Source organism: Harpia harpyja, chromosome 7 (assembly GCF_026419915.1).
Source record: "Harpia harpyja isolate bHarHar1 chromosome 7, bHarHar1 primary haplotype, whole genome shotgun sequence".
Classification (NCBI taxonomy): Eukaryota; Metazoa; Chordata; class Aves; order Accipitriformes; family Accipitridae; genus Harpia; species Harpia harpyja.
The window spans coordinates 7,653,585-7,680,448 of NC_068946.1; the positions used below are offsets into that span (position 1 = coordinate 7,653,585).

At 41.7% G+C, this 26,864-nt stretch overlaps 1 protein-coding gene across 3 annotated transcripts in view; it reads left to right on the top strand.

The window, feature by feature from the left end:
- The window catches only part of TMCO4 (transmembrane and coiled-coil domains 4), a 42,262-nt gene that overhangs the window by 1,392 nt on the left and 14,006 nt on the right, over window positions 1-26,864 (top strand). For all 3 annotated transcript variants that reach the window (XM_052792649.1, XM_052792652.1, XM_052792651.1), the window contains exons 2-13: window positions 2,120-2,304; window positions 2,732-2,906; window positions 7,567-7,594; window positions 9,565-9,697; window positions 13,373-13,470; window positions 14,203-14,346; window positions 14,865-14,984; window positions 17,037-17,201; window positions 17,759-17,895; window positions 19,403-19,487; window positions 23,259-23,376; window positions 26,393-26,510. In XM_052792649.1, the coding sequence (XP_052648609.1) occupies window positions 2,126-2,304; window positions 2,732-2,906; window positions 7,567-7,594; window positions 9,565-9,697; window positions 13,373-13,470; window positions 14,203-14,346; window positions 14,865-14,984; window positions 17,037-17,201; window positions 17,759-17,895; window positions 19,403-19,487; window positions 23,259-23,376; window positions 26,393-26,510 (1,500 nt within the window). In that variant the 5' untranslated portion in view covers window positions 2,120-2,125. The remainder of the gene's footprint in view (window positions 1-2,119; window positions 2,305-2,731; window positions 2,907-7,566; window positions 7,595-9,564; window positions 9,698-13,372; window positions 13,471-14,202; window positions 14,347-14,864; window positions 14,985-17,036; window positions 17,202-17,758; window positions 17,896-19,402; window positions 19,488-23,258; window positions 23,377-26,392; window positions 26,511-26,864) is intronic.

The window sequence follows — 26,864 nt, forward strand, 5'->3', positions numbered from 1 at the left end:
AATCAAAGCCCATTTTTTCCTAGGTATTTATGAAGAAATAGATACCTATGTTGAGGGATGCACATCGAGTATACCGATCAGAGCATCTTCAGAGCAAAGTCTTTAAAAAACTTTCTCTAGGTATTCTAGGTGCTCAGCATCATGAATTATTTGTTATGTAACAGCAATAAAGTTGCATGCAAGAAGCCACTATGGTGTTGCTCCATAATTGGTCACATCTTTTATGTTACTGGGAAACAAGGTTAAACAGTTGTACTGTTTCTGGGTCCTTTTTAGCTGTTTCACTTTTCATATGAACCTGTGTTAACAAATCAATAAATCTATCACAGCAGGGAAGGGGATTTTATTTTCAGTGCTGTCTCCCATAATAAGGTAATAAATCTGTGTCCAGAGGTGAGTAGACATGCCAAGTAATTATAAAGATATTGAAACTTTAAGTGTTAGATTATTTCTGGGCAAATTGGTCTGTAAGTCTGGATGTTTTGGGAAGATCAGAGCCTAGTGAGTGATGTGAAATGGATTTGGGGTGTCCAAATGAGGGCTTTGGAGCTCCTGAGGTCATAAAACAATCTTGGGATTTTGTAAGAGAGTCCTGGACAGCATGGAGACATGTCTCGCATCACCTGCAATTCAGCAAGCTTAAATGCTGCTGCCTGTTGAGGTTGGTACTGGAGCAGGCCTGCTGGGGCCGGGATTGATCCCAGGCGCCTGCTCTCCCTGGGGAAACGTCATCTGGCATGTCCCTTCTCTGGTTGGTACAGAAATAACAGTTTATTCCTGCGGACTTTGTGCTCCCATATTGCTGGAATGTGATGTTTCCATGGAAACGCACCGAGATGCCTTAGACCCGTGTGCTCAAGCCACGGACGGCATTGGGGGTACATGTTGTGAGGGGGTGAGCTCTCCCAGGGAGAGAGGTGCGAGTTACGATAACCATCGGCCCTTGAGTGATGAATTTTCCTTGCATTTATACATCAGCAGTTAAATAGTGCAAGCCTTGAGACATACAAATCGCCTTGAATAAATTTCTGAGTGGGAAGGCAAGACAGACACCTTTCCTGAAAGACCATGACAGACAGCATGCAGATAATAAAATCTCTTTAAAAAGACCTGATCCTGTGCTGCTTTTCTTTCTTCTAGGACTCTCAAACTATCCCGTAAATGGTGTCTGCATCCTCTGAGATTCAGTTGTAGTGTCATGGGCTCTTAATTCCTATTTAGGCTCTTTCCTTTCTACAGGGTTCAGAAGAAAGGAAACATTAAAATAGGAAGTATATAATGAAATAGGTGATTTGACCCCTTAGAAACCAACAATTTGATGAAGTCAATAGAAATTTCACGTGATGTAAGCGAGCTTTGGAGCAGATTGTTACCCACGTTGAATTGTGAAATGAACTGTTGTCACATCTGCCCGATTTCAGTCATCTCGGATGGCTGCTTGTATAATCAGGGGGGCTCCCGGGGAGCACTTGTAAGCCTTTCCGTTGGAAGCTTCCATGTCTGCGCTCTAAAAATCAATAGTTTTTCCCAGCTCCAGGTCCGTGTGGCGCAGGGATCTCATGTTTAGGCAAAAAGCAGTGAAAGGTTGTATAGAGGAGAGAATGTTACAAGCAAGGCATTGCAATGTCCATGGGACGCATTAAAAGTCCATCATATCAGAGGCTGCAGCTGGACTCAACTTTCTTAACGCCATCAGCAAAATAAACAGAGGAGCAATTTGGGTTGAGGAGGAGAGAGGCACGTTATTTCCCAGGCAGCTGTACTGGTCCCTGCAGAGCTTTTATTTTACATGTTATTTTTGCAGTAAACATGTGAGTGATATGCCTGAGCGAAACCCAGTCTCTTTGCATCTTGAAGGGGACTTCTCCTTTTGCTGTATGAAGTATTGTTGGCTCATTTTGTGCAAAACTGTTGAGAATTGGTGAACAGAAAGTCTCCTGTCATCTTCTTTGGTCGCAGCACCATGTTCTGGGGGGATACACAAGCTGGACTTTGATAGACTTAACACCGACAGCAAGTGTGAGAGTGAAAAAGCAAAGGCAATTTGTCTCCTTTCTTCCTGGTTTCCAACTGTTTGTTTGGGTTTTTTTCTTCTGCTGTTTCCTCTTTGAACTTGCAGGTAAAAATGGCTGCAGAAGAGAAGTGGAAAGGTTGGGCTTCAAAAGAGCATAGCAGCACTGAACGGGCAGGTGAAAAGGAACTGTGTGTGCTTCTGGGCCAGCGGCTGGGCGAACCGGGGAGATTTGCTTATGCGGCGCTTTGTGGGATATCCCTAGCATGGCTGTTCCCTGAAAAAGAGCAAAGGTACTACACGGGGTAGCAAGGGGTGAGCAAAGGAGGTGGCTTTTGGGTAGCAGCTTGGATGGAGCTGGTATCAGACTCTGTGTGGGGTCTTCTGAGGTTAGGGGAGTGGAAGATCCTTTTGACATAAGGTGTTTTCTTAATTGTATTAACTTTCTCTCTTACACCTTTAAGACTTTTATACTTCAGCACAGATTGCATCCCTTAATATTGCAGACTTCAGAGCATGTATTGAAGAAAGGTATAGCTCCGTTCAGATTGCTTGCTTGTTTGTTTAGCCAGCTTGCGTAGCAACTCGACTTCTGCTGGCTTCTTACGATGCTTTGATTTTTGTGTGAACAGCAGCAGATCAACATCTGAAAGCAAGGACCACTCAAACTTTGCAAAAATACCCAGTTACGGAGCCTTAACTGCTACTGTTGCCTTACAGCTCTTTCAGGACGGAATTCATTGAGGGCTTTGTGAAATGGCTGGACCTGCCCGATGCTGTCTTACCTGCCATGACAGCATTTGCTAGTGGCTTAGGAGGTGAGGGCACAGAAACTTTTGCCCAGATTTTGCTGAAGGATCCTATCTTGAAAGAAAATCCAGTTGTTGTTACCCAAGTAAGTTCATATGTTCCCCTCGCTCTTGTTTGCTTTTGCAAAAGAGATTTGTCATATGTGTGTGTTTGCAACTGAAGCTCTATTTGTACAGTCAGGGAAGTAAAATCAATATTTCTGATATGCATATATTTCTGAGCAGCTTTGTGGGTGACTGGCAGTCTCTCTATCCATAAACAGCTCATGGAAGTGATGAACATGAGGCACAGTACTGTCTGTTGAATTAATGTTTTATGTCTTTGACACTTTTGCTCTACAGAAGAGAGAACTGTCAAACTTTTTACTTTGACTGTATTTTTGCAGTGGTTTTTGATTCATATGTGCGTTCTACAGATTTTGGTGAAATACTGAACATGATAGACAGGATTTTCATTTGTTTAAAAGCCCCTTCACCATACCTGTAATACAAACCACTTCTACATACATGCTCCAAATAGCACAATTTCCAGAGTCGTTCTTCCAGAGTCAGCTTTGGCCAGAGGGAAATAAGTTATTATGACTTTATTTTCTTTCACTGAGGAGGTATTAGTGAGACTGGGACTACTCCCTAATGTTCTGATGTAAAAGCTGACGTAAAGATAAAAAAGGCAAAGCATTTCCGTGGTGTTTATCTTTGCTGCAGAGTCTCAGCTGGGGAAGATACCTCCTCATCCAGCCTCACGTTATGCTGTGTGGGGTGAAGAGCATGGTAGGCTGCTGCTGCCACCACGCATAACGTGGCCGCTGTCACCTCGCACCCTGCGCTGTGCACTGCACACAAGGAAATAGTGAGATATCCTGCATGCAGACAGTACTCTGGTATTGAGTAATAGTTATCACACACTCACCTTTAGCAAAGGCCTGACAGAACAGCAGATGTGAGAACGTGGCTGTGTAAGTAAAGATATGATAGCAGTGAACTTTCTTGGTCATCATGAACAGCTCACATTATCTCAGCCATCTTCTGTGTCTCCTAGTCAGTCCATAAAAGGCCTCAGAGGATCTGCTCCAAACATCCGAATGTTGCAGTGCCCAAAGCCCTGTAATGGTATGAGTATAGCGACAGAGAATCTTAAGCTTAATTAACAAGTTAGGACAGATCTTCTAAAATAAGAGCAGCTATTTCAATGTTGTTTGCTCAAAATCAATAAATCCACACTCGTTTTTTTCTGCGTGGTACTTCCCAGGTTGTTTCCCTTGTTCTTGCTGCTTCAGAATGGATTCTCTAGATTTAGACACATCTTCCTGCATTGCTGCTGAGTTTATTAAGGGAGAAATTTAGCTTGTGCTTGCTCTGAGCTTATGTTGCATAAGGGCTCCATGTGCTTTTACGAAAGTGACTCTGCATCAGTGGGAGCGCATGGTATTTTGCTCTGAGCCAGAGAACTGAGGCACTTATCACCTGGGTTCAGGTGGAATACAGAAGCTGTAGATAACAATTCTTTGATTAGTTGAAAGCAAAGATCAGGAATAGCTATCAGTCTAATGCCACAACATCAATACCTTATGCAGTCATGTATATGGGCAAGGTGATTGATTTTGTCAAAGGAAGGATAGAATTAAAGACTTTGGTAGAGCAAGGCAGCAGAGGCTTGCAACGTGTCTTTGGCAAAGCATACTGGCGTGTGGGAAACTTCAGTGTATCAAGGCTGAGATCAGCTTTTTCCTTCTTACCTGAAAATAAACAAGCTACAGGTCAAAGCTTTGTGAATTCGTGATATGTTGCTTTATGGTGCTCTTGCTTCTTTGTATTCAGCTGCTCCTGATGCAACATTTACTGTTTATTTAACAAGTGCACCCTTTAATTGCTCAGTGTGTTCAGTGGCAGGGTCCTGTCGGCACTAAAGCCTGCATTTTTGAATGCCCTCCATCTTAGCGATGCTGAAGGGATGATACATGAGGTCAGGAGATTAGAGGTGAGCTCACCATTGATTCAATGAAAATTTGAGGATTATGGATTTTTATCTTTGTTTGCCTTCATTGCAGATGACTAATACAGGCAAATGTTGGTTAACTGAATCCTTTAAGGACAGTAGTCATAACACACAGGCTGTGGGTGTGGTATGAGAAGGCAGTGCAACAAAAAGAGGTGAAGAAGTGATGATAGGTGAGAAAATGTTGGAAGCTCTTACTATGAATATTTTTTTTTCTGCGAACATACTTAGAATGCCCATTTTCCTGTGTTTTTCTACATGCATCCACCATGATGTGGATTGGATGCGCTCTGTTGTTGAGGAAATGGGTTTTGAACTTGCAGCAATTCATAAAAAGCTAGCAAAGATTCTGAATAAAGATTGCTTCCCTTTCTTTATAAGGCTTCTCAGTCATATGGGTGGTAATCTTACACACAGAGTTCACAGGGAGATTCAAAACACCAACTTCAAAATAAGACTGAAATATAATAACTGCTGTTTAGAGGAGGAAAATAAACTACTTGTGAACTAATCTAATCAATCAATGCTGACTGGATTCCAGATGACTGCACAGCAGTACGTGCAAAGCCTAAACCAATTAGAAATAGTTGAGAATGCTAATTGGCACAGATGCAATAAAAACAGTAGTTCCAGTTTATCACCTGATTACCTGTATCAGTCCCTCACCTTCTGAAATGCAGGTATGTAAATGCTGAGGCCAGATTTTTAAAAGAAGTTATTTGATACTAGGTGCGACAGACAATACTGGGCATATCGTACAGGACCTGAGTCAACACCCACAGCTCCCTTTGCAACACACAGGGAGAATTTGTTGCCTACAAATGGGCTCTGCACAAATCGGTAACCCTGTTCAAGAGGCTGCCTATATTAGTCCATGGAAAATGATGGCAACAAGGTCGCAAGCTTCACCTTATTCTAGACTTCAGGCTCTTTGCTTGGTCAGCTTTCTGCTTGGGAATCCCAGCCCTGGACCTTCTGCTGGGCTTTGATGCCTCTATGCCAACCCTTCCCCACAAAACTGCAGCCAGGGAGGAGGTGATGGTGCCCATGTATCTAATACCTGGGTAGTTACAGTACTTGGGCTTTGGGAAACCAGGGTTACATTCCTCCCTCTGCCTATGGGGATGAATGTCTCCAATTCCCACATCCCACCAATGAGTCTGGGGAACAGTCTGCAGCGTGTGTGCATGCACAGAATACTAATCATGGCCAGACCTAAAAAGAAGCCATTTTTTCTGCAGTGTGGTGATTAGGGGAACAGAGGAGACCTGATTCAGTGTCTAACTTAAATTAAAAGGGTTATTCACACACTGGAGATAGCAAACCAGGACCTTCCTTTTCTTGGGTGAGCGCTCTGGCCATTGGGATGCAGGATGAAGGAGCAGTGATGACTGCTTTGTGCAGAGCCCAGCCCGACAGATACCTTCTGGAAATCCTTATCCCATTAGGATTTGCAGGAAAGGCAAGCAAAAGAAGGCATCTCTGTGGATGGGAGCAGCCACCCAGATATTCAGCAGCAGAGGGGTGTGTGTGAAAACATTAGGCAGCAGTGGAGCAAAGGTTTTGGGGCTATACCTGGTCAAAAAGCACCCATAGGTGCGAGTTCAGCTGTCCTAATCGCTTGGTTTCCCCAGTCCTATGCAAAAGCTCTCTTCTCCTTTATGAAATAGCAGACTCTTCTTATGTTAAAATGATATTTGGAGTCCAGGCACTTACTTTTGCTTGGATAGTATCTACAGTTTGCCCTTCTTCTAGTAGGAGTTGGTTAAGGATGGCTTGTTCTCCGTTCTACACTTCTCATGCAGTAGGGGAAAGATTAGAGACATTTTTACGATACAAATTTTGCTTAGGAGCTTATGGGACTAATAATCATCAACTCTTTGGCAACCTCCTACATCTTTGGCTGCATTTTTTGTGTTCCCAAAGGGCTGAAGGATTCCCTGTAAAATTCAGCTGTGCTTTATTTATGTGTAGGAGAGGGAAGTAGCTAGACTGAGCTAGTGCTTAGTGTTGTAGTTACATAAAGAACTTAAAATTTGTCCAGTGACAATAAAAGAGGAGAACACAGTAGTAAAAACACTGACCTCTTTCTTCGTGGATTTGTCCATAGAAACCATCTATTGGATTGATTTGTTTTTCTGATTATTTTATGGTGAAGAGCCAACACAGAAGTCAAGTCCCTCAGTCTTGACAGATGGCCATAAATACTGAGTTTTCTATTTTTGAGCACTTAATCCAAAAGAACTTCATGCCAGTTCAGCCTTACCGCCTAGAGCTATGAATTCCCAGAATGCCAAAGAAAATAGGGGCCACTGGTCCATTAGAGTAGCATTCAAACCTGTTACTCATGTTGAAAATATGAGTATATATGACTACATAGCGAGCAGAAGGCATTAGAGTTGTAGGAATATTAGAGCCCTGTTTCTCTAAACTTTGAAGTCTGGTGTAATTATGGTGATTTCAGTTGCGACAGGATCGCTAATAACAAAAAACATGGGATGCTCCAGGCCATGCCAAGCATTGTCTACTTCTGTCCAGACATTTGTACCTGCCTATGGAGACTTTTGTGCTGGAAGCATCTGGCTTTGCTCTGTGCTGCGTTGCTGAATTGTAGGCTTGCTGGCTTCCCGTGTTTATGAACTGACATGCTGCAGTAATTAAATCAGTCCAGTGGGTTTTCATGCCTCCATTTTGATACCTCCAGGCATACGTCATCAGTTTTAACTTGAATATTCTTTTTTTCTTTTTAGGACCTTCTATCCTTCTCTCTTAGAGATGGTAAGTTTATCTAGCATTTGTTTTTTGTAAGAATAATGTAGATGAGTTTACATCTGATACTTTAAAATGCTCAGAAAGCTCAAAGTACTGTCCTATTTTATCTTTGCTTCCTTTATAGCAAAAGCAGCTCACTCTTTCCCTGCAACCACTACAGGAAAGGCAACTATTATATTAGGAATGATTAATAATACCTGTTAAAAATTGAACAACTGTTCACCTCCTTACCTTCACATGCCCTGCATTGGCATGCAAATGTCTGTGATGGTAGAAAAGTTCTGAACTGAAATACCTAGAGTGGGGTGTTTTTTCTCCAGTGTTTCCAGGGGAGCCGGCGACCTCTTCCTTTAGGAAGGCAGTAAAGCTGTTATGAAAACCTCAGCCTAACAAATTTTCTGCAGATCACTTGTTGCCTAAAAAGAAAAAAAAAATATTCACGGAATAAATTCCAGAGTGTCCTGTGAAGCCTATTATAAATAAATGTGATTTTACTCATATATTATATTATGCATAAAACAATTTTCTGGTTTACAATCCATAACATGGATTAGTCTGATAAAATTAATGAAATAAAGATTGTCTACTGAACAAAATGTTCATTTCTAAAAGAAGCCCGTTTTATATCACTACTTGTGGTTTTTTAAATCTCTGTGTTTTAACATGTTCTCACAGGAGAGAACTCACTGGTTGCCGATTAGCCTGTTTCAGTGCAGAACAAAGTACCACTTTTGTTCTTGCTTTATTTTTAGTGGAAAATTGACAAGTCAGTTATTGCAAACTGCTTATTTTGCTAAGCTGGAATTTAAAAGAAATATATTTTCAAGCCTTGCTGACTTACTGCCAGGCTGGCTAAGTAAAAAGCTAAGTTATGTATTAGCAGACAGGAAGCAAGAAGGCTACTCGTTAAAACACCTGCTTGGGCTTGCAAGATGTGGCACGTATTGGTGATGAAGTGAAGATAAATGCTATCCGTATTTCTCAACCAAGCACAAATCTTAAAAGTGCCGTCATTAAAGCCTACCGAAGTAGTTTGGTATTTGGTAATGATGGTAATAAATAAATAAACTTAATAGATTGCCAAATGCCATATTTGATCTACGTGCAGCGGGTATCAGAAACATACTTTGTAGTTGGGTCTTGCTGGTATCTTCACCCACCCCTAGAAAAGCAATTGCATTTTTCATCCCAGAGTGCACCAAGAACCCTTTACAAAAGCCCACCATCAGGAAGCAGCAGGTGCTACTGAGAGAAACACATTAAAAAAGCAAGAGTTGGCACAAATAATTTAAAATCTATTACATTTAAAATGTCTTTTCTTTAAGAACAGCTGCTTATAAGCCCAGGATCAATCGTTTCTCCTATCGCACATTGTCTGAGTACACTGTCCACTCCTGCACATCCGTCAGTGAAGTATAAATGCAAACAATTATCAGTGATGCTGCTAGGTGAGCCGGTGTGTAGCTTTAAAACTCCAGAGTGCCTCTTGTTGCCAACAAGATGAATTGAATATAAAGCTTTTGCATGGAGGTGCATTTTTACAAAATACCATATCTTGCATTGGTGCATCGTTGAGGTGTACTGTGTCATGTTACGCATATATATATATATTTGACATTTCCAGTTAGGACTGGTCTTGCTGCAGCATTTCGCTGTTGAGAAGAAAGATGCAGCCTATCCAGAGCCAAAAGGCCTCTGTCACAGAGGATGCAGACCAAAGGATTTGAGATCCTTTTTCTGCCATAGAGGCAATTACCTGGTGTAGTGAGGTTTGCAGGGAGGGAGGATTTTACATTTATCACTCTCTTCTCTAGATAGTAGGGGTTGTCTTCAAATACATGGAAGACAAAGAGGGCCTGAGAGAAGGAGCTATGCTTGTATGTAACGTGGTCCTCTAGGACAGCTGAGTGCACCACTCGCTGTTTAATCTGGTGTGATGAAGACTGATTGATTTCTTGGTCTTCCCTCTGTTTAAGGGTACTACGATTCTCGAGCGAGGGTGTTGATCTGCCATATCACCTGGCTGCTGAGAATCCCGTTGGAGGAGCTGGAAGTCCTGGAGGAATCTCTGCTTGAGAGCCTGAAGGAACAAAAAGAGGAAGAGTCAGAGTAAGAATATTTGGGTTGACTATGGGATGAAAAAACACTGCTGGTGCTTGAAAGCTTAGCAGTAATTACTTGTGCCTAAGTCCAGTCTCTGGTCATTCCCCCCATGGCTCTTAGCGTAATCATTTATGGCTTGATTAGGGTTGCAGAGCCCTCACAGCACTTCAGCTGCACTGAGAAGCAGGAAAGCTCAGCATTCTTAAAATCAGAGCCAAGACCCAACCTTGCAAGCTGGAAAAGGCTACTCCACACTGAACTGCCTCATTTCCTTGTTCCAGTTGCCTCTCCTAGACTGCAGATTGTGCTTAAATACATCACAAACATCTTGTGTCTCTTATCTCTTGGCCCAATACTCTTCAGATAGAACTGCCTCTTGCAGAATGAAGTTTCTATAAATTTCAGCATTAGATCCTCAGCTGCTCATTTTCTATGGATCCGTCCTTCTCTGTGCCTGTTTAAGAAACAGCTGTCTAATTCCTATTGAAGGTAGATTTCTGAGGGGAACAGTCTGCATCTTTAGATACTTATGGACCTGACTTCTAATTCTGTGTTATTAATATAAGATTAATTCTCTTAATCACCACTTCTCAGATGTGAAACAGCCAAAAATTTGGTATCTATAAGAAATGTAGTATTTTTATTTTCCACTTATCAGCAGGAATTGTGGGAAGGTTTAGCGTTATGTAAGGCAGTAAATGTGTCTGTAGTGGACTTTCAAGGGACTGCTGAATATTTTTATCTGTCAACTCAGCAAACAGGTTATGAGATTAACCTGAGTGCTAATGAAGTCTTTAATCAACATCCCTTTAATCAACAGTTCAGACGTTACCATGGGGTCCAGCATGTGATGGGTATCTTTCAGTTATAGCTTTATTTAAATTAAGCTTAACTTTATAGGGTGCTGTAAAAAGGGAAAGTCAAAATAATCTCAAAGACCATGGATTGCTAAACAGGACACCATTTGGCATGCAGGAGCAAAGGTTGGTATTAATGGGGACTGTTTTGCTGTGGCTTGTGGAAACAACCTCAATCCTGGGCCTTTAAGCGCAGGAAAACGCTGATGCCGAGGGTGGGGCGTTGCTTGCAAAGATGATGCTCCAGTACCTAATTCTGTATTAACTGGACTGTGGCTCCTGTAGCACAACCCAAAACGATAGTGGTGTGTCTGATAATGGCAAGAGCAACTGGAGAATTACGCCACATACTTACAAGCGTGGCTTTCAAACATTTCAGCTAGCCCAGTGGGTTTTGTGCATAGCTGGTGTGGCAAAAGCCATGGATTTCAATCTCGTTCTTTGCCCAAGTTGCAGCCATGGAAGTAAATACCTATAAGATAAAAAGGAGAAAAGTCTTTGTAGTGGGAGTGATGTAAGACTGCACTGGGAATACATTCGTTAGTACAGTGCTAAAACAAGCACAAGGCTGAGATTTGTGGGGAATCAGTGACCCTTTGTTTGTTTGAAAGTTAGGAGTCAACAGGGGAAGGAAGCAGAATATAAACCTGTCACCACTTTGACCTCACAGACTTTTCGGGGCAGGGAATACATTAACATCTGCTTAGGATGCTTCCAGCTTTGACCATCCACTGCAAGAGGTTTTGGAACAGTAGCAACCAAACAGGGTTTTGGCAGCTTCTGCACAGGCATTTTTTACTGATACTTGTTAACAGAAGGTTTTGCTCCTGCCTTTACTGCTGTAGATGTGTTGAACTGTGGCCCAGAACCTGCAAGGTTAAATGTTCAATCATCTGTAGAACAATGTTCCAAACACTTAAATCCCTATTGCTAGCACCAAACATGTTCTGACTTGCAGGTGTGAACCTCTCTTTTGTACATGGTTCTGTATGAAACTGGAAAACATGACATCAGTTGCTCGCTAACGTGTACTCTTGCCACTTTTCATCTTTCACTTTTCATTGGAAAATGACCTGAAATTCCACCTATAAAATCTCTCTGAACTTAATTTGTGGTTCAGGCAAGAAGCTGCACACCCAAGATCACCGAGGGTAGAGAAGTACCAGAAGAAGCAGTTAATTACCATAGTGGATAAAAAGCAGTCTGGTAATCAAGTGATAATTGTAATGCAGAAGCTGTTAGGAAAGCAACTGTCAAAAGCAGTTACTAGCAGCTACGGAAGGAAAGCAATGACAGGTAAAACTTCTCATGACAGTAGTTTTACTTACTGCATCTTCAGGCAGGATTTAGCTGCAAACTATCTTTCTACCCACATAACTCAAATTGCTCATTATTGCAACTAAAGCCAGGTTAGCCATATTTCAGCTCTCTCAATGTCATTATTTTCAGCCTGAGACAATAGCACATTGACTGTAAAAGCTGGTGAACCACTATGTAGAACAGCAATTGCTGGATATTGCCAACTGAGGTATTAACAATCAGACTGCAGCACTTGTTTAAAGAACTCCAGGAGCATTTTTTCCAAAGCCAGGCATTCAGATTGGTGACTGCATGCATAAACTAGGGCATATCCAAATACTGCTTTGACCATGGGGTTGTAGAAAGTGAACTTGGTTATACAGAAATTGCTGAAGAGGTAGCCATTGCAGGCTGCACTCTTGTTCTCTGCAGGCAGTTACATTTGCAGCTGCAGAAGATAACACACCATGTTTTTTCGGAGGAGCTCTGTGGAAACAAAGTCTCGGTGCCATGCAAGTCAGCGGGAGTTCTGCCATTGACTTCAGCGACACAGGGATTTCACCCACTGTGCTCCATTCTCCTCCTGCTGTGTTTTACAAAGCTGCATATTGTTTGGGACTCATCGAAAATTGTCTTTATCAAAATTACAGTGCGCTTAGGGGGGTCCAGGAAGGATTAGGCAATTATATGGATAATGAAAATCCACAATTAGGCTAGGATTAAGAGGGAAAATATCCAAGTTTGGAAGCAAGATAAATTCTCATGTTTCAAGGCCCAGATTAACCACTGCATAAGCAGGCTAGAAGGAACCTTCCTCTGTAAACAACTTATTCCAGTATCCTCTGGTTTTTGCACTTTACTCTGAAGTGGGAAGTATTTCTTGTAAGAGAGAAACCAAAGACAGTGGAAGGAAGCCAGAAGTAGTGCCTAATAAGTGATGTGTTCCTTTTAGGTTTATTTACCTGTTTGTGATAAGCTTGTTAAAGTGTAGCTTAAATGCACACAGACAAATGAACTAATGACTGTGTTTAATACCTATTATATTATTATATTGTGATGTGCAATTAGAAAGCGGCTCAATATAAACAGTTGTTGGAAAACAGTTTAATTCCATCTCTTTGTTTGTTAGCACAAATTACCCCATTTCCTTTTGTTTCAAACACTTTGCCCTGTTTCCACTTAGCTTTCTTGTGTTTTTTTAAGACACATAGGCAGTATACAGTTACTGAAATGCTTTTGACTTTTTGTTTCTTTTTTTTTACAAGCTTCAGCCCTATTAGGAAGGGTTTTCCAAGTAAGTAATATCTGTTGGCTTTTGTCAGCAATTAAATCGTTTCAATTTAAATCTGTGGGTTTATGTCCATGCTTATAAGTCTGAGTGTGTTGTCACAGTCCACACCTGCATGTAACTTTTTACTGTTCCTGGTAGGGAAATTACACTGAGGAGAATAAAAGCAGATTCTGATGCAGCACTCCTATCCATCAGGCTTTTCCGTCAGTTTTTGTGCTTCTAATCCCCCCACAGAACTGCAGAAGTATCAAGAAAAAAGAAGGAAAGAAGAAAAAAGCTGAAGAGATATCTGCTGATTGGTTTGGCAACCGTTGGGGGCGGAACAGTGATCGGTAAGCCTGCCCTAGGCATTTTGGAGACTTGCTCCTGAATTGCATGCACAGCACTAGGGGTGGAGTCGGGGGGGGGGCTGAATTATACATTCAGTAACAGAAGCCATCATATCATACCTTTTAGCCCAAGCTCTAATTTTAAAATTTTCACTGCTTTTCTTTGCCAGGCTGAAGGTAGTGTGTCACTTCGGATACCAAAAAACCACCCCAAACAAAAAAAAAAACCAACACAAAAAAACCAACAAAAGAAACCCCAAATCCAAGAAAAGTATTTTCAGCCACATGAAAATGAAACTGAAAGAATTAGCTGGAAAAGTTATTCCAGTGTAGCTTCACTGGCTGGGGGAAGTATTAAACCGAGGTCATCACCCTTAAAAAATGTTTTCACCTCTTTTGCTCTTGTGTTGTGAGAGGATCAGATTTTCAACTCTCAATTCAAAATGGCATGAGACTAGATCATTTCCTAAGCAAATAGGGCATAGCTCACCCCAATCTACCGCACATTCTTCCTTTGACTTTTAAGTTATTCTTCATTTTTACTGAAGTCAAAGAATCTGTGCTGAGATTCAGGGCCTGGGGAGGGTCTCAGAAAGCCCCTTTATTGGTGATGCAAAAAAGACCATCATTTGTGCTCTTTCAGTAGCATTAGCAGTACTCACACAGCACAGGGAAATGACCGCCTGGTTTTTGTAAGTGATAATAGTTTGGTGATATTACTTGTTGCATCTTCAGGCTTGACGGGGGGTCTTGCTGCCCCTCTGGTTGCTGCGGGAGCTGCTACTATCATTGGAAGTGCTGGAGCAGCTGCTTTAGGTTCGACTGCTGGAATTGCTGTCATGGCATCTCTTTTTGGAGCAGCTGGAGCTGGCCTTACTGGTAAGAGAGTGACTGCACATTTCTCAGCTACTGAGGGACAGGATCATGTCTGCAAATGCAGAGCTAATGACTTCACTCAGCTCTGCAGAGCAAGGAAAGCAACTTGAGGTATAATCTTACAACTATGAAATTTTTATTTCAATGCTGATTAAGATACTGTGTAGCCCCTGATGACCAAGTAGGAAAATAATATTTGGTATGTGGCTAATGAAGGAAATGAGAGCTTGCTGCTTTGGATTAGAAAGATGCTGCCATGGAGAGCAGCAGCTGTTACAGCTGATGTCTGGTCTGCAGCAAAAAAGCCTTCTGCTGGGATTCCCTCAGATCATACAAGCTTGGAAGGATCGTGTTGGCCCCATGCCAAGCTCTAAGTAATGCATGGACTTGATGAGGGTTTTGGGAAGGAAAAAAGCCTTATCCAAATTACCCAAGTAATCTTTTACGAACTTCTACTGTTAGCAGAGTCTGTCCTTGCTGCGCTATTTCTGAGACTCCTGTTTCTGCCTTGCTGTGTGTAGGATACAAGATGAAGAAGCGTGTGGGAGCCATAGAAGAGTTTGAATTCCTCCCACTTACTGAAGGAAAGCATCTTCATATCACCATAGCAATTACTGGATGGCTGTGCACTGGCAAGTATGGTAAGAACAAGATGAGGAAACTGAGAGGAGCCTGGAGAGCCACATCTGTGTTCCACTCCAGGCACTGTTAGTGCTCTCATAGCACCGTGTCTTCCCCACACTTGCATTGCCTGCTGACTAAAAGAGATCAACTCTCAACGTCAGACTTTGTAACCCAATCTGCAATCCCAATCAAAACAGAGGAAAGAGAGAGGACAGTAAATTGGTAGTGATAGTCAGATTGCTAGTAGTCATAGCAGGATTGTTTCTGTTAATAAATGCTGTCTGGTTTTGCTAGGAAAGGTCTGTTTGGGGTGGATGATTTCCAGCACTAGTACAAAGTGTCTCACCTATCTCTGAGACCTTATGCTTATCCTCCAGCAATTAACAGAAAATAGTGTCTTCTTTCTTGCTTGCTATCTGCCAGATAATGAGGTTTATTGGCAAGAAAGTTCTGTCAAGTAAATCATGTTAAGCACAGCACTGAGGAGGTGAACTTAGAGGCAACAACCTTGAAAAGTCTGCAGTGTTTTAGTTTTCAGTATAGCTTGTCATACAATGTATGTCAACTGTCTGCTGATGTGTTCAGCAACCTGACTGAACAGCTGCCAATTTATTCAGAAGCATCATGATTAACATTGGGTATCATTAGTGCAGAAGGATGTGTCTGTCCTGTTTCTTGTTAGGCTGCAGCTTGTTGTCAGAGCAAGGTTATTTTCACTTTGCAGTACTGTGCTTTGGCTTTTCTCATTGTCTGCTTGCCAGGGGTCCAAATCTTTGGGGTTGGAGGGCTCCCAGGCACTGTTACAAAGACAAGTGCGTCCCTTCAGGAACCTTTTTGTGTCTGTTTGCCCTTAAAAGGGAGTTACAAATGACACACATTCTTCTTCCATAACTAGCAATCTGCTATAGTGTTTAAAAAAGCAAAACTAGAATTGTCATCCATTTTCCTCCTTACAGCTGTGTCTGTCTGTTCACACACTTGCATGACTCCTTAAAACAGAGGGACTGAGGACAGGATTTTTACAGAATTCGCTACCTTGTGATTTTTGAGCTCCCAGTAGCTATACATTCACAAATGGGACAGTACATTGTGATGTGATCTGGCATGGGGCTCTCCCATGCCACTTTGGTCAGCAGCTGCCTCATCCTGCCCTGTGTCATTTGGGGAAGGAACAGTGTGGGAGGGGTTTCAGTTAATTAAAATGAAAATTCTGCTCTGCCCTTCAGAGTTCATCTGCCATTAATAGCGTTGCCAGGCCCCTCCTGGCCACTTAGTACAAGCTACACTACAAACAGGAGAGAGTATGGCTTACAAATTGTTCTTTCAGCCAAAAATTAGACTTGCACAGTGGAAATTATCCATTATCTCTCAAACATCCAGGTACTGCTTTTGAGTAGCACCTGCAAGGAAAAAAATTAAACTCAAGTGGCTAACTAGGCTAGATGGCAAAGTAAAAATAATTACAGTCTAGATCTGCAAATGCAGATTTCTTGTTTTCAAACAGGGCCATTACTGCAGTCCTTGCCCACCTAACTGAAGTGCTGGGAAGATGCTCTGTGATAGATTTTGACAAGATCTTACATATTTTCTATGCTTCTGGTCCCATAGAACTCAGTCCGTGCGGCCATTCAGCACTTCATCTTTCTCAGGACAGGCTCTCCTTTGGTCTGTATGAGAAGATGGAGCTGCAGGACTTGGCCTGATGTCTGATGACAGGAGGAATGTCCTTAATACCTGACATAATTAGTGTTAATGTCCATCTGTCTTGGCAGTCTCTGAGGCAACTGAATGGGTCATGAAGTCTGAGCCTGTCCATGCTGAAGACTCTTTGCCAAGGCAGCTAAAGCTGCACAATTATTTACAAAGCCCAAATTTATTGTAAAACAATGGAAATATGGAGTCTAAATCTAACAGTATTTTAAAATATGATTCCTTGTTATCACAGTATATCAGTACGTTCCAGTGTCCTGCAGGTTCTTTTCTGATTCTCTGTTGGGCTCATCTTGCTAGGAGTCAGCTGTTGTTGCATTTTCTCTGAACATGAATTCCATCTTTGCAACCTTTCTCAGGGAGCTTCACAGCACCATGGAGCAGCATGTTGCAATCGAGTGAGCAGTATTGTCTGGCCTGGGAATCCAAGTACTTGATGGAGCTTGGCAACGCCTTAGATTCCCTGCTGAATGGTTTTGTGAACATGATGGCTCAAGAAGCCCTAAAATTCACTGTCTTGTCAGGTAAGAACCTAAATGTTATCAGATCTGCTCAAGTGGCTCTTGTGCAGTTTCACTGTTGGTGTCTGTTTAAGGGAGCTTTCCTAAATAAGGAAGATTTCTGAGAAGACATCTTCCTTGGCAGTATTGGCACCACCCTGCAGATGTGGCCTGAGAACCTTCTCTGCCACACCTGTAATTTACGTTTGCTTTCCTGGATTGCTTTGCCTCTGTGTCATTGACTTGTTCTTTTAAAATTATATCTGGAAACACCTTCCTTCACATGTGACTTTATTTCTCTATGTTATTACACTGTGTTTTACTGCTTTACATAAACCTCTCAAACATGCAGGTTACATTCATGCATAGCGTCTGTTTGCCTCCATATCAGAACATCAGATTCTTTCTTATCTTTAGTCTAGCAAAATATTTCTCAGATCAGCTCTTGAGAAAGAAGAACTGGAAATGACAAAAGGTCCTAGGTTTAGCTTTTAACTTCAGTGAACCATCTTGCTTTTGATGTTTCCTAAGAGCAGCCCAGATTTGTGACTATGTGGTGCTGTTTGCTTTGTGTCTTGCAGGTATTGTGACAGCCTTGACTTGGCCAGCTTCACTCTTGACTGTTGCCAGTGTCATTGACAACCCCTGGGGAGTGTGTCTCCATCGGTCTGCTGAAGTAGGCAAACACCTAGCACATATCCTGCTCAGTCGACAGCAGGTAATTGGCTAGAAATTATCCAGGAATAATAGCTGGAAGGGATTTGGCCCATGGAGGTTAAGTTTTGTAGTCATGCTAGTTAACTGTCAAGTGGTATCTTTCCAGGCAGACAAAAATTAATAATAAACTGAAAAATGAAAAAATGCTGCATGAAGGTGACCAGCATGTATCTGGTTCATTGGGGAAAAATAGGAAGTCCCAACTGAGTCAGAGAAATCCTGCTAAGATTCATTCCATTTAACCTAAAGCTTTTCTAAATGAAGAAGAAGTGATCCAGGTCATAAATGACAAGTGGCTTGACCATGTCACCAGCCAGGCCAGCTCACCTAGTGGAAATCTGAGAACAGAAAGTAAAGACAGGTGAAAAAGAAAAGAGAGCACAGAGTGTTAAAAATATTCACTGATAATTAAGAGGCACTAGCAAAACAACGGAAGAGAAGACTGTGCAGCGAGAGATGCACCGTGAGCCACGTTTTGCCTACAGAGAAGTGGAATGGGCTGGTACCTGAAAGAAGTGACAGAAGTTATTAAGCCTTCCTGAGAAGGCTTGCAAAAGATGTTCCTGCCCCCCAAAAGCCTGCCATTATTTGCTGGGCTATCGCTGGCATGGAGGGAGGCTCTTTGCTGCTGGCCATGCGTTCGTCTCACAGGCACGCTAGTCCGGTATCTATTATAGAGGAGCCCTATGGGAGCCATGGCCCCAGAGCTGCGTGTCGTAACAATGTGAAACAGCCAAGTAGAAACAAACTTGATTTCTCATAAAAATACAATCCCAGGAAAGGCAATAAACTTTATTTCATACAAGCCCTTTGTTTTGCTTGGGGGTATTTGTTACTGCCTTTTAAGCATTAGCTATTGTGAAAACACACATTCCAATGTGCTGGAGCATCTAAAACTAGTTAGCATGATGTCTAGGGAGTCCATCGCACACCTGCTCACTGGTTAATACAAAGACCATTTTTCATTGTTGTTGAGATTAGGGTCCCTTTGATCTTACAGAAGATCTTATTAGGCTATTCAAAATAAAAGCTTAACCCACATCATTTTTTGTAACAGCTACACAGTGCTGCTATCATTCAGTCTGAAATCTAGAGTGGTCAGTATTTTTGTATTACAGCTTCTTCTGTTTGTTGAAACATTTTGAGGAAAATTTTGCTCCTTGAATTAGGCTTTCATTTGGAAATTTCAAAACAATGACAGCATCTGTTTTGTTTCTGTTTGAAACATCTGCTTTGTTGTAACTTCTGATCATTAGATTCTTTCAACTGATTTTCTGAATATCAAAACCCACAAAATACTCAGATATGCAGAATTCTCAATATTGAACTGTGCATAACTTTGAAGATACATAATCCCTTTGAAATCAACCAAATTGCTCAAATGTTTAAAAGATCATGCACAAGCAGAAGGGCTTTGTGTATCAGGGTCTCGGGGATCCTGCAGCCAGTCTCTCTTTCTAGGTCTAGAACAGTATTTGATGGCATTTTCTCCTTTCCATCTTTCTTAGGGTAAGCGACCTGTCACACTGATTGGCTTCAGTCTGGGTGCAAGAGTCATTTACTTCTGCCTGCAGGAAATGGCTCAAGAAAAAGGTAAAATTCACCTTCTAACCTTTTTCTCCTTTATTTTCCTTACTGCTGGTAGAGTTTTTCTTCCAAGAGGAAGAGTTCTTCTGGAGCAGAGCTTGGGTCTTTTAGGATAGGACAAATACTTTAAAAAATGGTTTCGAAATGCATTTGGAGCCAAATTCTACTGTCATTTCCACCTGTTCAGTGGATTAAATCCACTGTCTTCACTCGAAGTGCTCCAGTGTGTCAGTTTGGTCTCCAGTCTGTAAACAACAACTTGACATTCTATGACATTTGGCTGCTAGATCAGTCTGTGAGCTGCCCACGTGCCACTGTGATCTTGGCAGAGGATGCTTTGCCTTTATTGGAAGCTCTCTGTAGCTATTGTATCTGATTCCCTGAGTCCTCCCTTCCATTTAAGTCACTGAAATGCCACTGTCATCTGCTATTTTCATGGTAATTTTCCCCCAAAGTCAAGTATAAAACCATCTGTCAATTTATTACCCATTGTGGTTCTGTTTATTAATAGATTCTATTTTTAATTTAGAAAAAGAATAAAATAATTATGATCAGTTGATGTAAATTGCATCTTGGAGTTGAGTCAGTAGTGAGTATGTGCATGCAGCCTGCCTTCCCCCCCCTACGTAGCTAATTTAATTCATTAACCATTTAGCCTCACAAAGAGTTGCTAATAAATAAGGAGCTTTATAAAGGAAAATGTTCAATAAAGTCCAAGAAGGTGGGAAAAGAGTCAAGTGAGGATGGAGAAGGTCAGTATTTTTTCTGTTGACAGCTGTGTACAAGAACTTCACTTCTGGTTTAAGATGGAAGTCCTCAAATACAGGAATTCTGTTCTCAAAATAAATCTAATCAAATCCAGAATGATCTTAATGGAGTTATACTGAAGCCAGAACCCAGATCCTAATCTGGCCCTAGATCTACTCTTTTTGTGTCCTAAGAATGCCAGGGGCTGAGATATTTTCAGGCTTTTATTTAATGCTCTGCAGTCTCTTGCTGGAATAACATGGGACTGTAGCTAAGTAATACGCGAAAGGAAATCATTAGGGGTCTTTAAGGTTGGCTGCCATTCTAAAGAAATCTAAGCATCGTAATTATGTATCATAGCAGCTCCCCACTGTACACTAATTTTTCAGTTCCTTAATTGAATTATGAAAGCTGAGCTGTTTGCGAGATGAAAAGCAGCATGTTTAGCACAGATTGCCAAGGCGTTCTTCACATGCACATTCCAGCACAAGCCACAGAAGGAATGGAGCTGGGACCTGGGACATCTGAGACTGATTTGGGTTTGGACTTGGATGTCTCACAGAAAAGAAATACAAGGCCTAGTCATGCAGGCCTTTTGTATCCAGATGGCAGTGGCATTTCTGAGGACAAATAACTAATCATGGATTATCCAGTGAAACACCATGGCAGAAACTCAAATTCTGTTAAAAGAAAATACTCTTCTGCGAGGCAATTAAGCAACCTTTGGGATACATCATCACAAATGACTTTGGAAGCCAGAGCTTAGCAGGTTTCCAGAAAATGACATTATAGCAGAAGATGTAGTAATGACCCATCAGAGACAAGTTACTGCATGAGAAGATCACTGGTCTGATTTCTTCATCACGATTCCCATGCATTTTAGTTAAATAAGAAGTGTAAACTAATGAAAACTGATAATGGCTGTTACCACCAGAACCTGAACCTTGACACCAAACTGCGCGTGATGGGAGTGAGGTATCCCATATTACATAGCTGTCTAATACTGATCACAGCATCCTACAGAATTGCTCCTGTGACCAGTATCACCACTGGGTTATCATCTCTGCTGTGGTTAGGTATCAGGAATACTGCTGCCAAACTCTGCCATGAAACACTGTCCTTGGCACTGCATCTGCCCAGAGAGAGCTAAATTCCACCCCTGTTCTCTTTTCAGTGAGGACTAACATGATGAGATGCTTTCCTCTTTGCCCAGTGAGTTGTACCCTAAACGCACAGCAGAGCCCAGCTCCCGAGGACTGGTTATGGCTCTGGGTCAGCTTGTATCTTCCGCACTTTTTCTGGACAAATCATCTTATCAGTTTTTAATTTTTCCCCATCAGTAATTCCTTTTTTTTTTTTTCTATTTTCCTGCTTGTGCAGACTTCATTGTTCATCATATAAAAGATTTGTAAACTGTGAAATACATTTAATTTATCTAGAGTGTCAGCAACTATGTAGGCCAGTGATCTGTCCTCAGGTTGCTGTCGCCCTCTGTCAACGTTCAAAGAAAATGAGTATTTTTCAGCCAGGCCTAAACATTTTTGTTCTGAGCAAGAAATAAGCTGTACAAAGGACTGGAGAAACAAAAGCTTTCAATGCCTTGCCCAAATGTTTGGGATCCTGATGAATTAGCTATTTGTTTATTCAGTTGGCTCACACTGCAGCCATGGAATTTAGTACCTTGGTTGGAATGAGCTCCCCGTTTGCAAGGCTCTGGGTTTCTTTTTCATTGCCCATGATTATGGGAACAGGACTTTATTGCTCACAGATTACACTAACAAAATTGAATTGCTCTTTGGTGTTCTCCTGATTGGTGCAAAATTTGCTTTGCAATAAGAAATAATACCACAAGAGCTCTTTTGGATTGTTGTCAGGCGCTGGGATTTACACTGCAGAGAAAGATGCAGGCGCTGCAGGCAGCTCCAAGTCGTTTACTGCTATCAGGGAAAGGAAACCAATTGATTTACATTTAAAAAGTCTAGCCAGGCAGCACCTCTCCGTCATAACTTGATGTGGTATGCAGTCATTCTCACTTTCACTTCCCCGTAAACTTCAGCATATTATTTTATGAACCGCAAACACCAGCCTGAGAATGGTTTAGCTCACATCTTGTGAATGCTGGTCTCCCACACGTGGAGAGTGTGGCTTTGGCATGTTATGTCCAGGAGTCTCCCAAGACATGCACTGCTGTGAATTTCATTTCACTGCTATGGCATCAGGTGCTTGATCTCTCTTTACAAAGGAGATTTATGAATAGATATTAATATATTGTTTAGGAGTTTAGGAAAGTAGCAGAGCTGCCCAGTATTTCTCATTCAGTCATTATTTCTACTGTTCCCCAGTTGCAGCTGTCCGATAAGAGAGGAAGATTTGTTACACTTAGAAGTCAACATTCCTTTTCAGCAAATCGTGCCCTGGGCATTCAGGTTAAAGTACCCTTCAAGAAAATCAAACCAGTTGATGGTTTACCACTTCATGTTGGTAAATGCCTTCATTGTTGCTACTTCCCAATCAATGTTAAGAATCTGGGGTTTTCTGTTGCGTGTACAGGTCATATTTTTCATGAACTCCGGAAGAGTTTTATCGTGCTTACTATATGACAGCATTTGCTCACTATATGGAATGTCAGTCCCCTTCACCTGTTTCAAAGCGTAATAGTTCAGCTCTGTGCAAACCCAGATCAATAGGTCTGTGGAAAGAACTTTCCACAGGTTTGCTGCTTGAACTGCATCTTTCCGGACAGAGGCCAGGCCACTTGTCCCTCTTGCCTTCAGCCTAGTTCCTTTCACTCTCTCAGGATCTCTAATTTTCATGTTTACTGACTCCAGCTGGAACTGCAGACACTTAACATTTACACAAAATGATGTTTAAGATCCTCCTTTTCATCATTTTTGTCTTTAAAATTTAAATCACAGAAATTATTATTTTTCTGTAGTGCACATCTGAATGTACCCCTCCTTCATGTACATGCAAAGATATATTTTCTGATGTGTCTTCTAAATCTAAGCTGTTCTGCTTTCACCTGAATAGATTCTCAAGGGATCATTGAAGATGTGGTCTTACTGGGAGCTCCAGTGGAAGGTGAAGCCAAGTACTGGAAAGCTATCACAAAAGTGGTGTCGGGCAGGATCATAAATGGTTATTGCAGGTCTGTACATGCTCAGTTCCCCGCTTCATTATCCTAGCGTCACTTTGAAATGATTTTGTACATTTATCCCTTTTAAACATTTTGTAAGTGAATAATTGTTCAGCTGGTGAGTACGTTGATTCAGTAGCACCAGAGACAGCAGTGCCAGAGCCTCTTCCTTCTGGAGGTCTCTCCCTCAGATTAATTGGAGATGACAGTCTTCAGGAGACACTTGAAGGGTGTTCTGTCTCTGCCTCCTGGCTGTTTACGATGCATAGTTACGCTGGGAGCCTGAGGCGCTGAAAATGTAGGTCCTGTTCATCCAGTGGCAGTGTTACATCACCCTGGCAGCTTAAAGCTGGGTCAGTGTGTTTGTGTGCGTAATTTGACATATTCTAAGGCCCTTTTAAGTCTCAGCTTTATGTAAAGGACTATAAATACGGCCATTAAGTTCACTGACAATTAAAGAATGTGAATTAAAATCTATAAAAGCTTTGAGATACAATTCAGTAGGGGCTGCTTATGGGGAACAAGATGTGAAAATTGCAATGGAAGGGAAGGAGCTCCAGCAAATTGAAGATTTTTTATGTCTGGAGTCAGTTTCTGGTCAAGATAGTCCACATGAACAAGACATTTTACTTACAAAGGAGGTATAGCTGGAATAGCTGTAGCAAATTTACTAAGGTTGTGAAAGAATAGATAGGTTACCTTGAAACCAAATATCAGCCTTTTAAAACTGCACAGCCAACTGCTATGCAGAGTTGTGAGAGCTGCTGGGTGAGAAGAGGGAGATCAGAGGCACAAAACAGCTGAAGTCAATCTTATAAAAGCTATTAAGAATTCAAGTGACAGTATCAAATCTAATGACTGTGTATTGGAAGATAATTGTGACAAGAACACAGCTTACCAGCACAATTAGAAGAGGGGAAATTAAAATGAAGGAATGAAGCAGGGAAGACTAAGAGCATGGGAAAATAAATTGAGAAATAACCAGGCAAGAAGATTAGCAAAGAACGTGTAACTGCAAGTCAAGACAGCTTCTAAAGCCATGAGCCCGCAGGTCAAGGACAGTTGAAAATGCTGTCGGTACTTTCCATACACACAGGCATACGTATGTCTACATACATATGTATAAGATGAGGAAGTATTGCATTACTGTGCATCTAACATAGTATATTAATTTACAAAGAAGAACTAAATGAAAGAATTAAAAGCATTCAATATTAAAACAATAAATTATTAATCCCATCTGTCAGGCTGAAAATTGTTGCTTTTGTCCTTTTTGGATCACAGGAGGTTTTATGGATGCTGGATGTGCACACCAGTTACAGTATTTCTTCATGTGACATAAGGAAAAAGCAATTGCTGCCTCCTTGGGAGTGCTTCTGTGTTCTTCCAAGAAGCCATAAATGATAGCAATTGTTGCATATAACTGAATTTGCCCTGGCAAATATTGTTCCTCCCTGTGTTACACAAAAATCAATTTCACTGCAAAAAGCTCAGTGTATTCATTTCCTATAACACACACAAAAAAAGGGTCTTGTTATAGTTTCAAAGCCTGCATGTGCTGTTGGAATAAAACAGTATGTGTGTTTGTACCGCTGTGCGTGCAGTAAGTTGGTTAGTCTCTGCTTTGGCAAGCTCATGTCTTGAATATTGAATGAAAAATGATGTAGAAATTGTAGCTTATTGCTCACAAATAAGAAGAAGCAGGTGAGGAGACTGTCAGGAAATATTCCACTATGCTGGTTCTCTACTTTGCCCTCAGATGCTGAATTTGAGGGTTATTCAGTTAGCATGAGGGCAGCTAGCATGAGCAGCTAGAGGGGGTAACTGAGAGATATGGAAAATTTATGTGAGGATATTAGATATGAGAGAAGGATGACACAAACATTTCATGGTAAGACCTCACCTGATTCTGATTTCTCTGGTCTCTCACACAAATTGTGGCCTCGTTCTGTCACTTTAGGAGTAACTCTATTTAGGTCAGATGAATTAAATTGAATAGAATTCCTGCAAGATCAGATTTGGGCCCAATTTGTTGAGCTTCAGTCCAGTGTAGCTTGTCTCCTTTAGCTTTGAAGTCTGAAAGGACGTGGAGAGTGAAAGCCAGCTGTCAGAGCTGTCCCATCCAATTTCACAGCAGGGTTACAAATCCTACTGGGAAACCTTAACCAAATTAGTTAGACTCGCTCAGCTTTTGAAAGAACCCATGCCTGAGTAGCGTTGGTGCATTGCAAAGATTTTGCAGAGCTCTGTGTAGACTTACAACTTCTAGCATGGACCATTTTGGAGTGGACAGGAGCAGCCAGAAATGGCCACCCGTGCAGATGCATTTCACCTGCTGCCATCACAGAGTACAAATACCACTCGCATCCAACTTAAATCTACTCTACAGAGTGTAGTGGCATTTAGGTGCCCAGATTTTATGCTGTTGCTCAGCACAGGAGAAGAGGTTATGTATTTCCAAAGGACGCATCGCCTTCTCTCATCATGCTATAGGCTACCCTGAAACTGTCTCAGTGACTTATGGCAATACTTTACAGTGGGAACAAACTCTTCCTAGTTCTGTCATTGAAACCATGTATTTATACAGTACCTATAAATCAGGAGCACTCTGAGGAGCTTCACAGTTGATCTTTATGTCAGCAACATTGGTATTGTAGGCCTCATCACATTTACAGCTGTCTACAGGCTGGAGAACTTCTACCTGTTTGTACATTAAAAAGATTAAACATGTGAATGTGTTGCAGTCTCTAAGCAAATACAGAAATAAATAGAAGGGTCAGATTTTTAAACCTGCTGCATGTAATGAGACTACACCCGTGAATCAGGATTAAATTCAGACTTACACTACTGTGTCCCAGGAACTTCGGCAACTGCTGTGACTCCTACATCAGACAAAGCTGCAGCAGGTCTTGGTCCAGACATCACTGTGCTTCCCAGCACTTCTACCCTCCTCGTGGTCTGAGTAGTCACTTATTGCATCGGTTTGGCAACAGGATTTATTCACGCTCTTCTTCTGCTCTGCTCCTAGGGGGGACTGGCTGCTGGGGTTTGTATACAGAACTTCTTCTGTCCAGATCAACGTTGCAGGGCTCCAGCCAGTCGACTTGGATGACAGGAGGATGGTAAACATGGACCTTTCATCTGTCGTAAGTAATACTTCTTATATTCTCAGTTTTTTCCATCTGTCCTTTTCTTGCAGCATTGTAACCTGACACTCATTGATTAGGGGAAGACAGGATACTGAAGAGAGCACCTCTATGTACATTGTCCCTCTTTCCTTTCTTTGAGATAAATCTCACCTCAGACTTCCCTATAGATTTTGCTGGCCCAGCCAGCACTCAGTATTGAGCAAAACAATGAGAATTTGCCTCTCTTGTTGGATGTGTTTCGGGTATTTTGGTTCTGAAACATCTCATACTGGAGACAGAAAATGCCATTATTCTCCAAGAAAGACCTTGCTGTCTCACAAGCCCCAGATCAGCAGGTAGGTAGGATCAGCA